The sequence below is a fragment of the Crocuta crocuta genome, unplaced genomic scaffold (genome assembly GCF_008692635.1).
Source record: "Crocuta crocuta isolate KB4526 unplaced genomic scaffold, BGI_CrCroc_1.0 scaffold132, whole genome shotgun sequence".
Lineage (NCBI taxonomy): Eukaryota > Metazoa > Chordata > Mammalia > Carnivora > Hyaenidae > Crocuta > Crocuta crocuta.
Window position 1 is genome coordinate 1788989 of NW_027528611.1, and position 16812 is coordinate 1805800.

Consider the following 16812-nt stretch of genomic DNA (forward strand, 5'->3'; position numbering starts at 1 on the left):
GGGAGACTTGGGCACAGATAACGAAAACTTGAGGAGGAGGGGAATAGGGCTGCGACGTGTGCCTTTGATGGCCTCAGGTGGAAGTTCAAAAAACAGACTCAACAGACGGGCGAAGGGACACAGTAGACCTAAAGGTGTGGTTGGAATTACTAGGACTCCCCAGTTGTGACTAGACGGAGACAGCAACAGAAGAGTAGCTCACACTTGGCGTTGAAGGTGTAAAGGGAATACCGCCCTATAGAGGAGAACAAAATCCAAACTTAAGTCAGAAGCTTCGAACGTTTATCCAAGAAGGAGAAAGGTCTAGCAGGGGAGGGCCGACTGCATGGGTCAGCTGGCTCACCCCCTTCCTTCCACCCCCACCCCCCACCCCCACCCCTGCTAGAATTTGTTTTTGAAGGACCGTCGCCATTATGGAGGGTGTTCAGTCAGTAATCTATCCTGTAGCTCAGAATCACATCGACAAGGGATAGCCAGAACTTTGAAACACACTTGCACTAAGGCGAAGAAGAGAGGAAATTGGCCCAGGAAAGCCCTGAAGCATACCTAGTCTAGTTTTTAAAGCAGAACTTCCCAACCCTGTCATTTGTGGTCCCTTCCACAACCTAAAGGAGCTGCCGTGGCCCAGGGGCTTGGCTGGCCTCCCTTGAGGGGTGGGGCTTGTGTCCTGGAAGGGGCTTTCTCACACTCCACTTAGGTGCTGGTCTCTCAGACACCTTGCTTCCTCCCTGGCAGCAAAGAGTGACTCTCAGATCCTCATCATTTGGCCTCACCCCTCAGAAGAGACCCCACCTCCTCAAAGGTGTGTGGGTGGCTATGTCCTTCCCTCACCCCACTCCTCCCTCTCCATGAGTGTAATGGCTACTGTCACAATAACCAGCATCTATACACCAAGAATTATGATAGCCCTACAGAAATGAGGGAGTCCTTCTGTCACAGGGATATAAAGTGATCCGGATGAGAATACAACTGAGGAATTGTTTGAGGGGCAACCGGGTGTGGAGGTGCCAGTTTGCCCGGCCTGGGAGCAAGAGGGCCCGATCTGTCGGCATCTGCAGTGGGTGCAGAAAGGAACCTGAGTGTGGGGCGCACCCTGGGGTGGAGCTGAGCTGTCCTGAAGTTCGGGACCGAGGTGTGGGTGTGATGCGTTTTGGTGGTGGCACCTTTGGGATTGAGCTTGGACTGAAGTTTCAGCCCAGAGATGGGACGTAACTGAGATTCAGTTACTGAGGTGAGTGCAGGGTTTGAAGTACATAAAAATGGGGGTTCTGCCCTGGAAATGTCTGGCATTGGAAGGTGAGAAAGTTGGAGGATAGGGTGACTTGGATTGTGGTAGGGGTTAGGGATCTGGGACTAGACATTTCCATTCGTTGGCGGCTTGCATGATGCTGACGGTTCTAGATTCTGATGATATTGCTGGTATGTTTTGCCGGGGAAATCCAGCAAGAGCAGCACTGGAATTTGTGGGAGAAGAGGCAGAGGCCTGGGGTGTGAGAAGCAGTGAGCCGGATCGGCGGTAGAATCTGACCTTGCTTTTGTATTTGTTGATTCTGAAGGTGGGTCATGAACCGATGCCCCCCACCATCGGGACCAATGTGCTGGGGAGGAAGGTCCTCTACCTGCCCAGCTTCTTTACCTACGGTGAGTGTGCTTCCCAGACAGAGGGTCCGCGCCGGCCAAAAAGAACACGCAGGGCAGCGTGACACCGGCACCCAGGGTCAGAACGGGCAGGCAGGAGGGGCTCAAAGCACGGCCAGGGGCAGCAGGGTTGCTGGGGCGGGAGCAGGTTAACAGTGCAGCTTTGGGCCAGTTCCTCTGCCAGCCGCTGCCGTCAGCCCAGGCAGTGGGAGGGGCCTGGCCGGGCCGCTGGTCCCTGTCATCCCTGCTGCCCCAAGTGGTGCCTGGGAGTGCAGGGGCCTGGGGAGGTTCCCTTTTGCTTTCTGAGCAATCTGGGCCTGGTACCAGTTTTTCTGCTCGCTAGGTTCTTTTCTCTCTTCCTCCTCTTTCCGCCATGTCCCCCAGGCAGTGGACTCCACTCTGGCATCTCTGCACAGTGGGCACGGTCGCTGGCGCATGCGGCGTTGCACTTGACATCGGGCATGCCCTGACCTGCTGCACGAGCTCGTGCAGATGGCTGCACTGCCCTGGCCCCATGCATCTGTCTGCAAAGTTGTGTCTGCTTCTTGGTCAAGGCCCTTCAGGCACCTTCCCCCCAGCCCTCTGCGGCCCTGTCACCTGGGAGGTCTCGCCACCAGAAGCCTGCCACAGTGGAGCGTGTCCGATGCTGCCTCAGCCCACCTGGCTGCCTCTATGGCTCGCCCCCGGGCACCAGCTGGCCAAAGCCTTTCAAATCCACCATTGCTGTCTCTCCCAGTGCCTGCCCTCACCAAACTTCTATAAATGTGCCCTTGGTCTCCGTGTTCCCAGCTGGGCTGACCCCCTCAGGGTTCCTCCATTTTTGCTCTTCTTTCTTGTTTGGTTTTCAGAATGTTCTCTGAAAATCTTTTTCTTTTTAATGTTTACTTATTTTTGAGAGACAGAGAGAGACAGAGTATGAGCAGGGGAGGGGCAGAGAGAGAGGAAGACACAGAATCTGAAGCAGGCTCCAGGCTCTGAGCTTCCAGCACAACCGGACGCTGGGCTTAAACTCATGGACCGCGAGATCATGATCTGAGCCGAAGTCGGACACTTAACCAATTGAGACACCCAGGCACCCCCTCCCATTCTTTTTTCTTAAGAGAGAGCTCGAGTGTGCATGCGTGTGCAAACGGGGAGGGGCAGAGAAAGAGGAGGGGCTGAGGGTCCAAAGCAGCCTCTGCACTGACAGCAGAGAGCCCAATGTGGGGCTCAAACTCAACGTGAGATTATGACCTGAGCCTGAGTTGCTCAACCAGCGACAGAGCCACCCAGGCGCCCCTGAAAATCTTTCTGTTTAATAACCTGGGGTTTTGCCTCCTGTCACCTTTTTAAAAATTTCACACACTCTTGGCAGAATCCGATGTCCTGTTTCTCTTCCGTTTTTGCCACCCTGATGTTGAGTAGCCTAGGGCCAGGCAGAATATGTCATTTTGTGGGGAAGTGTGTTCGTGTTTGTTTATTTAAAAACAGTCAGTGAAGGGGAGGGAGAAGGCACTGACACAGGCACAGAAAAGCCTCTGAGAACCTTCCACTGTGGCCTCTACGTGTGCTCTAGCCGAATGAGGGACCCCAAGTTAGGGCCCAGGCTGTGTCTGCCTGTGTCACACAGTCCTTCCCGGAAGGACTCACGATAGAGGGGACTTGACCCACATCTTGCCTCTTGCAGAGATGAGCAGAGTTCTGAGGCGCCCTGGCTCACTCCGTGTAGGTACATGTTTCTTTTATCTGTTGTCAACAGATGCCCATCTGGCGGCTTTTGACACCCTACCTGCTCTCCCGTCAGGGAGGGGGCTTAGCTGCCCAGCTGCCTAGATTCTGTCTGGACAGCATCTATTCCTCCCCATGTCATGATGCAAAGTACCACAGCTGTCTTGACATTCTTTGGTGTAACAAAATGAAATTCCTGGAGAGAAACCACGGAATGACGGAGCCCCTGGCCGGCTGTGGGGCCCTCTGGACCCACGAAGGCCCCCGGAGGAGGTTTTGCATGCCTTTCTCTGCTCCAAGAAATGGAGTTCTTGCTCCTTTTTTACTGGCAGGCAGATCAGCTAGAAAGAGGTTAAGTGACTCGCTCATGATCCCTCTAAGACTTTTTCCTACCTGGCTCTCTCTTGCTTGGCTGGAGCTCCCCTCCCCCAAAATAAACCTCCACTCTGTGAAGCAGGGTGCCCTGCCATGTCACCCAATGTCCTGTCCCCTCCTACTCCTCTCTTTCCAGTCCCACCCCCATCTCAGGAAGCCAGATACGCAGGGACCAGGTGCTCCCGGGGCCCCAGGGGGGTGAGCCCCGTTCTAGCAGTGACATTGAAATGCTGGGTCGGCAGACATGTTGCGGTGAGAGAAAGGCACATTTGCCGGTTCCTGCCACTGCGTGGTGCTAAGGAGCTGAAGTCAGGTCTGGAAGGGGAGCACAGTGTCTAAGAGAGAGTTCTGCTAGCTTCCAGGTATGCAGGTTTAAAAAAAATGATCGTAGTGTAAAGGTTGACATTAAAATAATGAACCATTGGAGCACCTAGCTGGCTCAGTCAGTAGAGCATGCACCTCTTGATCTTGGGGTTAAGTTTGAGCCCCACATTGGGTGTAGAGATTACTTACAAAAATAAAAGCTTGCGCCTGGGTGGCTCAGGAGGATCTGCATCTTTCTGGCTCTAGCTCTTGGTTTCAGCTCAGGTCATGATCTTGCAGTTCTTGAGTTTAAGCCCCGTGTCCGGCTCCATGCCGACAGCGCAGAGCCTGCTTGGGATTCTCTCTCTCTCTCTCTCTCTCTCTCTCTCTCTCTCTCTCTGCCCTTCCCCTGCTCATACTCTCTCTCTCTTAAAATAAATACATATACTTAAAAAATAATAATGAAACATTAAGGAGGTATCCTTTAAGGGATCCTAATGAAAAAACACTGACTCATATAGGTAGGGTCTACCTTCCCTGACTGCTTAAGTTTTTTCTTTACTTGCTCACTGGTTCTGTTGTCCGCCCCCCCCCCCCCCCCCCCCCCCCCCNTTGCTGTGATTCATAAATGTTAACAGGGACTAGGTGGGGCCCAGGGCCAGCTCAGTGACAGGGTAAGGGTAGCTGTCTCCATGATATGCTCAGGGGACACTCTTGAGCCTTTCTGGGATTTCTTCCTTCCCCCTGTTTCTCCCTTAGGCTGCAAACTTTCGTTGCCTGTGGGCACTCTGCCTTTTTCCTTTTTTTTACGGAGCCAGCCAGGCGCCCCAAGAAAAACATTTTTTTATAAGCAACAGAATTGGTTTGCGGGTGGTAGCTGTTAAGTTGCTGGATCAGAAAACTGTAGCTGAGTTGGCCAGGTCAAGTTTTCAAACTTAAAAAAAAAAATAATTTGTGCATCTGTTTGTCAAAAATATATTTTGAAGGTTTTATGAAAAGAAATGGGCAAGAGAAGACTTGGGGGTTGGGGCTTGATTGCTTCTGGGGTTTTGGGCAGCTGCCCCCTTCCGTGACCAAAGTCGGCATGTGCTGAAGTTACAGGCTGCATCCAGTCTGGGTGTGAATGTGACCAGGAGTGGGTCTGTCTGGGCCCAGGGGGGGGTGACACTGCCCCCTCTGCTTTCTTGTAGCCAAGTACATCGTGCAGGTGGATGGGAAGATAGGGCTGTTCCGAGGCCTGAGCCCCCGGCTGATGTCCAACGCCCTCTCCACTGTGACCCGGGGCAGTATGAAGAAGGTGAGCCTGGGCTGGAGCCGGGAGCGCTTGCCTGAGGCTCTCCCCAAGCTCCCTGCCGCCCCCAGAGGCAGCCATGCGCCCTGGGCCTGTGTCTCCTTGATTGGGAACGTTCCCCGCCCACGATCCTCCCTCTTTCCACAGCTGCGACACCAGGCAGGGGTGCCCTCCCCCACCCCCGCCACGCTCCAGCCCTGGGGTTACCAGAGGTGGACCTAGCTAGCTGCCCGGAACACAGTAGGAGCTGAGTCCTGCCTTTCCTGTCCCTTAAGAGTTACATTGAAGAGGCATAGCTGTCCTTTGCTTTTGGCCCTCTGTTTGTTTTTTTGTTTTTGTTTTTTTTAATTTATTTTATTTATTTATTTATTTTTAATGTTTTATTTATTTCTAGGGCAGAGAGAGAGACAGCGTGAGCAGGGGAGGGTCAGAGAGAGAGGGAGTCACAGACTGAAACAGGCTCCAGGCTCTGAGCTGGCAGTCAGCACAGAGCCCGACGCGGGGCTTGAACCCACGAACCGCGAGATCATGACCTAAGCGAAAGTCAGACGCTTAACCGACTAAGCCACCCAGGCGCCCCTGTTTTTGTTTTTAATTAAGTTAGCTTTCTGCCCAAGGTGGGCTAGAACCCACGACCCCGAGATCAAGAGTCGCATGCTTGCTTGACCCACCGAGCCAGCCAGGCGTCCCGCCCCTTTGTTTTCTGTGTCTCAGGTTTTCCCTCCCGATGAGATCGAGCAGGTTTCCAACAAGGACGACATGAAGACTTCCCTGAAGAAAGTAGTGAAGGAGGTGGGTATCTGGGGTGGGAGAGGGAGGGGCCCCGGAGGAGAGTCTGTTGTTTCTCACCGCCGAGTGGGGTGGGTCATTGAAGAGACTGAGTTGGCGCCTCACCTGTGCGTGGGCAGGGTGGGACACGGAAGGAGCCCCGGCATGGCCACTGCCAGGAATCCCAGAAAGCCTCTCAGCCGTCACGGGGCCTGGCCTGAGACCCACCCAGTGGCACTTCAGGTGGAGGGGGTTGGGGGTGGGTGACAGGTGGGGCTGTCCGAGGTAGGCTGACCCCAGCGGGGGCTGTGGGATACCAGTTTCTCCCTTGTAAGAGCGAGTGGTTCCCCTCGAGTGCCAGTTCCAGAGAGAGAGCAGACCGAGTGCCTGCCCTCCGCTCTCTTCCAGACCTCCTACGAGATGATGATGCAGTGCGTGTCCCGCATGCTGGCCCACCCCCTGCATGGTGAGCCCCCCCCACCCCCATTTGGAGACTGCCCCTCACCTGTGGGCTAGGCCCTCGTGGACTGAAGCCGGGAAGTGTAGTGGGGTGGGGGGGTTCCCCCAGGACCGCGCTAAGGAGAGATGGGCAGGGGGGCCCTGCCCAGAGGGAGCAGGGACCCTTCCCAGGCAAGAGGAAATGGGATGCTGTGGTCCTGGGGTGCGGCCGGGAACCCCAGAGGCCCTCTTCCCCTCCTGCGCTCAGACCCGGGCCCCCGGCAGTGGCCGCTGCACGGGGCACCCCGCAGCTGGGCCCTGTGGGCTCTGGCCACGACGTCACCTGTGTGTGTTTCTTTTTCCTCAGTCATCTCGATGCGCTGCATGGTCCAGTTTGTGGGACGGGAGGCCAAGTACAGGTGGGTAATTCTTCCAGGACTGGCAGGAGTGGCCTGTCACCATTCAGTCTGCCAGGACAGGCTGTGCTGGGGCCAGTTGCTCTCCCTTTTCTACGCTGGTTCTAACGCACTAGCAGAGGAACGTGGCAGTGGGCAGCACCGTCGGTATCCCAGGGGCGTTTCCTCTCTCCTCTCTCCGTCCTATGTCCGGGGCCGCCCTGGATAATCCTGGCAGCCCTGCCGAGGGGTGAGGGGAATGGAGCTGGCTTGCCCTGTGCCGCCTGGGACTGCGCTAGGGCTCCGGCCTGGACCCCCCCAGTTCTGCCCTCACCATTCCTCCGGCTGTCACAGAACGGACTTGTGGCCCGTGTCATCTTCTGCTAAGAGGCTGTCCACCCCGTGGGTGGGGTCCGTCTCATCGCTTGTTCACCACATCACCTCCCCAGCATCTGCCGGGCCCGCAGTGAGCTGGGTGCCGCGGGGCACAGCCGGTGGACAGAGCTCTCCCCCGCGATGGCTGTGCCCTGGCAACTCCGTGGAGGACAGGAGGCAGATCCCAGAGGCACGTGGCAGGGGGACACGCCTCTGTTTCCTTTCCCAAGACTCTTACTTTCTGGCTTCAGTTGGTTTTGGCATTGGTCCTGCGGGGCCGCTGCCCCGGGTCACTCGGGTTCACGAATGGGACAGTGGCCCGTTCTCCCAAACAGAAGCGCGAGGTTGGTAGACAGGACCAGGAGGGGATGATCTGGCTCAGAGCCCAGTGGCCGAGAAGGGGGCCTGCGGGCCTTGGGAGCAGCGCTGGCCAGGGCTTTGGCCCCATCATCTCTCTTTTAAACTTCCCCTGCCACCTAGGCTTTGTAGGGCCTCGGCTTAGTAGGGCCACAGAGATGGCTCTTAAGCCTGCTTCTTGTTTCACTCCTGACCCCAGCCTGTCCTTTGATCTCCAAGCGCCTGCTGGCGAGGGCCAGGTGCCTCTTCCCAGGCGGCATCGGGGCCTGCTGCCTCCAGGGCCTTTTGCTACAGGTTCCTTCTCTGCCCTCTGGGCAGGCGGTTCCCTGCTCGCCAGCCCTCCTGCTCCCACGCTGTCGGGCACGTGGTCTTCTCTGCCGGAAGGATAAGCGCTGGGGCCAGGCAGGAGAAGCTCCCGGTACCTTTGCAGGAGCCCAGACCGGAAGGCTAATTCCTGAATTCCAGGTCCACAGAAAGCAGTAGTAGACAACCATTAGGCTGTAGTCCTGGTGTGAGGGGGTCTCCCGTCTCCGTGAACTGTGTCAGTGTCCCTCGCTCCTAGACAAGAGCTCTTGAATCTTCTCCACTTGGGTGCTGCCTGATAACAGTGAATCTCATCTCCCCATCCCAGCTGGGACTGGATGGCTCTGAGCAGGGATGGGGGGCTCTCCTCCACACCAGGGGGTGGCCTTCTCCACCGTGACTGGGTGACCTCATATCCCTGTCTTGCCTTCTTCACAGCGGCGTGCTGAGCTCCATCGGGAAGATTTTCAAAGAGGAGGGGCTGCTGGGATTCTTTGTGTACGTGAGTTTCTATGCCCCATCGCTGGCCATGTGGCATGGCTCTACTAACAGATTGGTCCCCACCTCCGGAGCCACAGCTGCCAGGCTCAGACTAACCACTGGGCCCTGTCCCACCCTCTGCAGATCACTGCTCACTCGAAAATGGTGCTGGGTGTCCCGCATCCTGGGGAGATGGACCAACGGGCCCCTGCGCCAGACCCTGTCTGTCTGCGCCGGGGCTGGTCTTGAGCCAGGGCCCTCTGTCTAGGGTATTTCGCGTAACAATCCGTACTTCTGGCTTCTCCTGAAAAGTCGGGAAACCCGGTTCTGCCAGGCCTGTGTGTGTGGAGCAGCCAGTGACAGGGCACGTGATGTCCCGAGGACCACAGACCCCTGCCCTCCTCGGCGTCTCACATCCGCCTTCCCGTAGAAAAGAGGAAAACCGAAAGACTGTCTCCAGACAGGATAAACCACAAGCAGACCCAAGAGCCAAGCCTGACATATGTCTTTTATTTTGCCTTGTTAAGGCCTTGGCAGTGACATTCATGCCATTACATACGTAATATTCTAGGCATGGGATTCTCTGTTAATTCATTGCGGTTTCATAGTTGGTCAGGAGTTTTTGTTCAGGATCTCTCATTTAACCAAGAGACCATGTAGGGGTGTGTGTGTGTGTGTGCGCGCGCGTGCGTGTGCACACGCACGCTTATGTAATATGTAATAAATGGTTCTCACCAGGGGTGATTTTTCACCTCCAGGGGACATTGGTCATGTCTGGAGATCTCTTTTGCTTGTCATAATTGGCATCTAGTGGGTAGAGGCCAAGGATGCTGCCAAAATAAATATCCTGCAATGCAGAAGTTGGCCTCCCCAAAACAATTACCTAGCTCCAAATGTCAATAGTGCCAGGATTGAAAAACCTTGATCTACACACACACATACACACACACACACACACACATACACACACACACATACACACATGCACTCACACACTCCTATATTCACATACAGGTGTGTGTATATGTATGTGTATAAATATACATGAATGAGTATTTGATCACGTGATTGGTACATCAGACGATGAACGACATGGCTGCCCCCCTGGCTGTTTTCACACTCACTGTGTGGTCCTCTGCTGACGTGTGAATGGCTTCGGACACCACACATGCTTACTCTTTGGGTTCTTTTGTTCATCACATACTCGCAGACCAGGTGATGCACGCACGTGTCACAGGACTGAGAAGGCACCAGAGCGTATGTGAACGATTAGTCTGAGCACAGGTGGGGGCAGCAGGACTGGAGATGGTGTCCTTGAAGCTTCATTTTATTCCTGTCCCTTATAAGATAGATGTGTCGTGATAGTCTTTTGAGCTTTTTGAATGTTTTTTCAAACGTTAAAAACATTTTTTAAATGTTTATTTTTGAGAGAGAGAGAGTGAGCTCAGGGGAGGGGCAGAGAGAGAGACACAGAATCCGAAGCAGGCTCCAGGCTTTGAGCTGTCAGCACAGAGCCCGACGTGGGTCTGGAACCCACGAACCGTGAGATCATGACCTGAGCCGAAGTCCGACACTTGACCGAATGAGCCACCCAGGTGCCCGTTTTTTGTTTTTTTGGTTTTTTTCCTTGTGTTTTTTTTAATGTGTTCATCTGCATGTTTAGATATTCAGCGACTTGGAAAGATCTCCAGGAGGAGAATCACTACCTTGGGAAGGGTGACAGGGATTTTTGAATGTTTAAAAACCTAATTTCAAAATACTTGAAAAGCTTGGGTTCGAGCCCCACATCGGGTTCTGCACTGATATTGCAGAGCCTGCTTGGGATTCTCTCTCCTTCCTTCTCTCTCTGCCTCTCTCCTGCTCACGTTTGCACGTGTATATTCTCTCTCTCTCTCTCTCTCTCTCTCTCTCTCTCTCAAAGGTAAATAAACAAACATTAAAAAAAAACAACCCACAAATAGCACATGGGACTCATTGATCCCAATATGGCTTTTTGCCCTCTGCACTGTATTTTAGGGGCCTTCCACAGCAATTTGTAGACCTGTTTAATTCTAAAGGCCATCACTTTAACTGTCAGCCCTCTTTGCAAAAGCTTGTATGGAATGTCTTCCGTGGAACATTCTAGAAGTGAAGACAGCAGTTGCATCGAGCAGAGTGCTTTGTGAGCGTTGATTAGGTAAAGAGGCCAGGAGAAGAAGGCTCAGTGTGTAGCCCCCGTTTCAGAAGCTGCATTTGAAAACCCCAGATTTAGCAGCAGCATTCACATTTGGAGACCTGGCCTCTGTGGTTTGAAAACCACTTGTGGCTTATCGGCCTTGGATGTGGCGGGTGACACCCCCATGGAGGAAAGCACCCCGCCTGCCTGGCGTGGGTAGCCCCTGGCCTGCGCAGCCCCTGCAGGCAGTTGTCCTGAGGTTCTACTTCCGGGTATGCTGAAGTTTTGAGCTTGGAACATCTCTGCCTCCTTCCTGGGCCTGGAGCCCCTGGGAAACATCCCCCTCCATCCCCTGCTCATGTCTGCCCACCTTGTTTTTTAGCGGCTTAATCCCTCACCTCCTGGGAGATGTGGCTTTCTTGTGGGGCTGTAACCTGCTGGCCCACTTCATCAACGCCTACCTGGTGGACGACAGCGTGAGTGACACCCCAGGGGGGCTGGGGAGCCGCCAGAATCCAGGTTCCCAGGTTGGTTGGAGTAAGGACTTGTCAATCTTTCCATGGCCGCCGATGCCCAGGGGCAGGGGTAGGCTCGAGGGCTCGGGGATCTGGGCACCAAGTCCTGAGGGTCACGGGGTCTCCAGGGAGTGGTCTAAGAGCCCCCCACCCCCACCCCCCTTTGTCCTGGGGTCAGCCTTGCCTCTGGGGAGAGTGGGCTCCAGAGAGGAGATCCAGGATCCGCAGCCAGACCAGAGGGGTTCATGGAATGCATGTCCTCAGGCGGTTTTAGAAATAAAACAGACCCCAGCTCCTCCGAGGCAGTGACCCAGCTAGGAGTCAGGAAATCACAACACAGGCTGGCTAATAGCCCTTTAACTTCTGCTTAACATTGTATGTGTTTCAAAACCCTTTTGTGAACGTTATGATATTTAATCCCAGTTGTGAAGGGAACAGAGCAGGTAGAATGTCCCATTCTCCTGGTAGAGAAGTTGAGACCCGGAGATTGAGAGGCTCTCCCCAGCCTGGGACTCAGCAGGGCCAGAACTAGGTCTTTCCCCGTGCTGGGCTGAGGGTGCCTTCCTGCGCCTCGAGGTTTTCTAGTTCGGCTTAGAAGTGTACCACGCAGGCGCGCCCCACGATCTTATCAGCAGTGATCCCTACAGCCTGGTCGGCACTGACCTCAGCAAGCTAGGTCGAGCAGGAGGGTTTGGTCCGTCTAAAAGGTGCTTGTTTAAGAAAGGTGTCTGGGGGCCTGATGGGCTGACTCGTTCCACCTGAACCAGGCCGGGCTGGGGAGCAGTGATGGGCAGGTAGCCAGACATGCCAGCAGCAGGGATTGCCAGCCTCAGGATGACAGGTGGGCTGGGGGACTGTCTGCCAGAATCACCTTGCGGTGGGGATGGAGTTTCATGGTTTGCATATGCCTGTTTGCGCATGTGTCTGTGTGGTGAATGCCACCCCACCCCACCCCACCCCTGTCCCCCAGCTGAGAGCCTCTGCTCAGAGGGAAATCAGGTCTGGCCTTGGGTAGGTGAGTCTTACTGACCTTGAGACCAGCTCTCACCTGCAGTTAGAGTGGCACATGCCCAGGGCCCTGCCCTTCCTTGGGCCCTTGTGGATGGGGGTGCTGCTGCTGGACAGAGCCGCTGGGGCATCTTGGTGGGGGTAGGGGTGTCCCCCGGTCTAGGTGGGTAGGTGAGTGACCCGGGGGCTGCTGCACTTACCAGCACCAACGGCCGCCAGCTTTATGGAAATGACTTTTCAAGTGCTCTTCTGCGTGTAGCTTAAAGGCTAAGGTGAGGTTGCTGGTGAGGCAGGGGGCTGAGCAAGCCTCCATCCCGGGTTACCGGGCGTCCTCTGGTGGGATGGCCACACCACAGGAAGCTGAGGGATAGGGGGTCACCCTTCCTAGTAAGGGGCCGTCTCCTGGGCAAAGAATTCGGATGTTGGGGTTCCGAAAGGGACAAGAGCTTGATAAGGTAAGGGAGTGGCAGTAGGCTTAGAGTTCCCCATCGCCTTTTGCTGTAGGACCAGGATGCTGTGTCTGGGGAGGTTGGGTGGGTGTCTGTCTCGTGTGGCAAGCCCTGGACACTGATGAAGACAGACCCAGGCCAGACTCTTAGAGCCCACCTCCCCCTTACGTGGCCTGCACCTGTGCTCCTCACCATCCCCAGCAGGGTCTCCAAAGCCCTGTCGGTCCACTTACCCCGCTTCTGCCTCCCAGAGCTGCCCTTGGCTCTGACTGCAAGGCCACTGGCGGGCCCTCAAGGGGAACACGGTGTGTGTGGCAGTGTGCGAGGAAGCGAGCACAGAGGGGGTGTGAGGCCAGTGTGCAGGGTGAGGTTGGGCGGGGATGTGCAGCCCAGGCAGCCTGGGGCAGGGGTGCTTATCTGAAGTCTCATCCTGAGGGACCTGTAGCTAACCGGTCTCCCTTTCTCATCTCTCCAGTTCAGCCAGGCCCTGGCCATCCGGAGCTATACCAAATTTGTGATGGGGGTAAGTCGAGGCAGCTGCTCAGCCAACTGCCCTTTCCGCTGTCCTGTGGGCCTGGGTGGGGCTTAGGTGGCCAGCTCTAATGGTGGCTGGAGGCAGGTCTAGGTGTAGGGTGTGGGGACAGTGCGTCTTGGGTCCCTGAGCCAGGGTAGGGGCTGGGGGGGTTGGAGGGTCCCGGTCATTCACACGTCCCCGGATCTCAGATTGCAGTGAGCATGCTGACCTACCCCTTCCTGCTGGTCGGTGACCTCATGGCTGTGAACAACTGTGGGTATGTGTGCACCCCTCCCCCAGGCACCCTGCCAGGGCAGGGGTGGGGGGTGTGGTCCAGCTAAGTGTGTCCAGTGCTCTGCTTTCTCCCGCCTGGTCTGTGCGTAGGCTGGGTCCCAGGTGCCCTGGCGTCCTCTGGGAGCCACTGCCCCGCTTTGGGCTGACTGTGATTCAGGATGGGGGTGGTGGCAGCTCCAGGCCATTCCCCGAAGTGCCCTTCTCCTTGGCCGACCCGTCTGCCGCTGTGCGGCGGGCCTGACGTGCTCTCCTTCCTGGGCAGGCTGCAGGCCGGGCTCCCCCCGTACTCCCCCGTGTTCAAATCTTGGATCCACTGCTGGAAATACCTGAGTGTGCAGGTAGGCAAGCTCCTAACACAGGAGGCTCCCCCCGTTCCCCCACATCTGTCAGGTGAGACGGTTTTGTGGACCCCATGTCGCATGGAAAGATAAGGGATGGTCATGGGATCCAGTGTTGTCAGGAGGGAGGATAGAGAGAATGCAGACCCTTTGGCTTAAGGCGTTTTCGTTAAACGTTCTCTTTATTTTAGAAAAGATGTGAGGTCATTGGATCTGAATTTGCTTATAGATCTTACGTCAGACCCCATCTGCTTTTTTCCTTCCTTGACTCTTAAAGACTCTTACATGGACTGTGAGGGAGCCCTGGGGTAGGTGGCATCTTAGTCCTTGAGTGACACGGCTGAAGTCTCAGTGGCCAGGAGCACTGCGGATAAGGAGCTGCTGGGCCCGGGGGCCGACCCGTCCTTCCTGTGGGGGGTCATCCCTGGTGCCCAGGGGACCCCAGGGTGTGCGCTGGGCCACGTGGTGAGGGGGCCGGTCTTGGGATTTCATGTTCTCCGCCCAAGCACCCTCTTGCTGGGCTGCAGCCTTTGGGCCCAGAGGTCAAGGATCGCGGTGCCGGGCCCAGGGCACACCCGTGCCTTTCCCGAGCCTTGGTTTGCCTNCCTCTGGGGGTTCCTGCTGAGCAGCCCCAGCGACACAGGGCACCCTGTGACGCGAAGCAGACCGCTCCCTCGGGCCCCGGCATGGGGCATTCTCTGACTTTGCCCTCTAGGATCGAAAGCTGACGCCCTCCACCCCTGCCTGACCCCAGGGTCTCGGAGCCGCTGGACCCTCTCTTGTGTCCCGCTGGCCTTGCTCAGGGGCAGGGTGTCCCCTTTCACTGACCTGACCGCCCCTTCCGATCCAGGGCCAGCTTTTCCGTGGCTCCAGCTTGCTCTTCCGCCGGGTGTCCTCGGGATCGTGCTTTGCCCTGGAGTAGCCTGAACCGCCCGCAAACACGTGCTGTGTCAGCCTGGGCGCCGTCGGACGAGTGCACCCCTACAACACCTAGATGTGCTCCAGCCAGCCGGGCTTCGGGTTCCATATTTACCTAGTGTGTCTGTCTGTCCAGACGTGGGGCTTGCTTGGGGGTGAGGCTGCACCCCGTGGCTTGGTTACCTGTTCGGCCTGGGGAAGGTGGGGTGGGCCCAGGGAGCTGGGGCACAGTCCCCTGCCTTCACTGACTCGCCAAGTCTGCCTTGTGCAGAGGGCCAGGGAATGGCTAGTGGAGGCCCAGGTAGGACGGGACAAGGCCCGTGGGCTCAGCTCCCACCCCCTGCTCATGCCCACGTCCGCCCCAGCCCTCATTCCGCGGCCCGGCCGGGAGCTTTGCTCTCCTGCTTTGTAAATAGGGCACGATCCGCTTTCACGAGGCCACCGTCACGTGCAGGCCTGCGCGAAGAGCTAGGTCTGCCTTCGCTGTCTCTCAACACTACTTTACCGATACGAAGGCGGCACCTTCCGAATGGGAAATCATGTGACTGCTCGGAGTGTGTCTCCCTCATCAAATGCTCGTCGGTTTAATGGTGATGCCTCACAGGCAGGACCTGGTTACCTGCGCAGCTGTGAGCACCCAGAAGTTAGGCAGGTCAGTGTCTCTCATACTATTTGGTTTAAAAGTTCCTGATAAGATTTGACCTTTTCTCCCTCGAATAAATGTATCGTTGGTGATTTGGAGTTTTGTGGAGAGTCTGTTCTTTTTAATTTTTCTTTATTTTTGAGAGAGAGAGAGAGAATGTGAGCAGGGGAGGGACAGAGAGGGAGACACAGAATCTGAAGACAGGCTCCAGGCTCTGAGCTAGCTGCCAGCACGACGCGGGGCTCGAACCCACAATCTGTGAAATCATGACTGGAGCTGAAGTCGGACACTTACCTGACAGAGCCACCCAGGTGCCCCTGAGAGTCTGTTATTTTTATGAACTTAATAGCTGTGTGCGGAGTCTCGCTCAGTCCTCTGTGTGTGTGAGAAGGGGGCCGGGGCAGCTCAGCCTGGGGATGAGAAGTGGCCAGGGCTTGGGGGGATAACCAGCCTGGGGGGGAGGACATGGGCCTATTTCCAGGAAGGCAGCCCCTGGAAAGGCCCTCCCAGCTTCAGAATATGTTCCGCCCAAACCCCTGTCGCCTCAGCACGGTTTGCAGATGACACTCTCAGATTTTGCCAAGTCCTTTGGTGTGGTTACAGCGGAAGGGGCGCACATGGGCCCAGCTGAGGCACTGAGCTGTCTTCTCTGGCAAAGGCACATCTCCCTTCGGTTCGCTGCTGCCTAACGCTGGGGTTTATAAGCCCCCAAAGCTTCACAAACAGAGCCTGCTGGCCTCTGGGGGCCATGGGCTTCCATCTGATGGGGCTTGGATACCAGTCACGGTCCAGCTGAGTTCCCCGAGTGTTTCTCTGCCCTTGATCTAGGGGAGTGGCTTCAGAGAGTCGGGATCTGGGGACTGTGGTCCTGCCTTTCACAAGCGCCTGGGATGCTTTTGCAAAACCCATTTTCCCCAGGGGCCTCGTAATACTTGACTTGAGGCCAGTTTGCTCTGTATATCCGTGTCCCCCAGGAATTCAGGAGCGTGCCCGTGTGGGTGTCCCGTAAATGTCTGGCGGGTCACTAAAGCAGCAGGGAAGGAGAGCACTGTGGGCCAGGCCTTGCTGGCACGTTTTCTTTAGAGGTGGAAGGCCCTTCAGAGGCTGGTCTGCCTCGTGGCCCGTTACCTCTCTCCAGCCCCGTGTGCTTCCCCGCCATGGCACCGACCGCTGGTGAGGGGTGACTCTTCTGCCTGTTGCTTCACCCTCAAATCCTGTTTTTGCATTGATTACGTCCTGTGGTCCCCCGGATTTAGGGGCACTTGCATCTCTGGGGCCTGCGCTGAGCTGACCCTGGAGAGTCCCCCTCTCTGACAGTCACCCTCAGACATTTGGAGTGGGCCGTGGGTGGGCTTGGTGGGTCACACTGAGGAGAGCAGCCCGGGGACTTGGGAATTTCCGGGCCCGGACTGCATTTCCTGCGCCATCTTCCACACAGAGAAACAGCAAGAAAATCCACCTGGGACACTCTGTCTCCGTTTTTAGTTGAGCAAAGTACTGGTTCTACCTCTAACGCCGGTATTCGGATGTGGGTTTGGGTATGTTAAA

At 56.1% G+C, this 16812-nt stretch overlaps 1 protein-coding gene across 2 annotated transcripts in view; it reads left to right on the plus strand.

The window, feature by feature from the left end:
• Positions 1-15362, plus strand: part of MTCH1 (mitochondrial carrier 1) — a 17862-nt gene extending 2500 nt beyond the window's left edge. Inside the window, exons 2-12 of one of the 2 annotated variants that reach the window (XM_077754879.1) lie at positions 1557-1641; positions 5214-5320; positions 6029-6106; positions 6491-6548; positions 6888-6939; positions 8389-8448; positions 10968-11112; positions 13033-13080; positions 13281-13348; positions 13628-13703; positions 14554-15362. In XM_077754879.1, the coding sequence (XP_077611005.1) occupies positions 1557-1641; positions 5214-5320; positions 6029-6106; positions 6491-6548; positions 6888-6939; positions 8389-8448; positions 10968-11112; positions 13033-13080; positions 13281-13348; positions 13628-13703; positions 14554-14625 (849 nt within the window). In that variant the 3' untranslated portion in view covers positions 14626-15362. The remainder of the gene's footprint in view (positions 1-1556; positions 1642-5213; positions 5321-6028; positions 6107-6490; positions 6549-6887; positions 6940-8388; positions 8449-10967; positions 11113-13032; positions 13081-13280; positions 13349-13627; positions 13704-14553) is intronic. The other variant, XM_077754880.1, reaches the window with a different exon arrangement.
• Positions 15363-16812: the final 1450 nt, after the last annotated feature.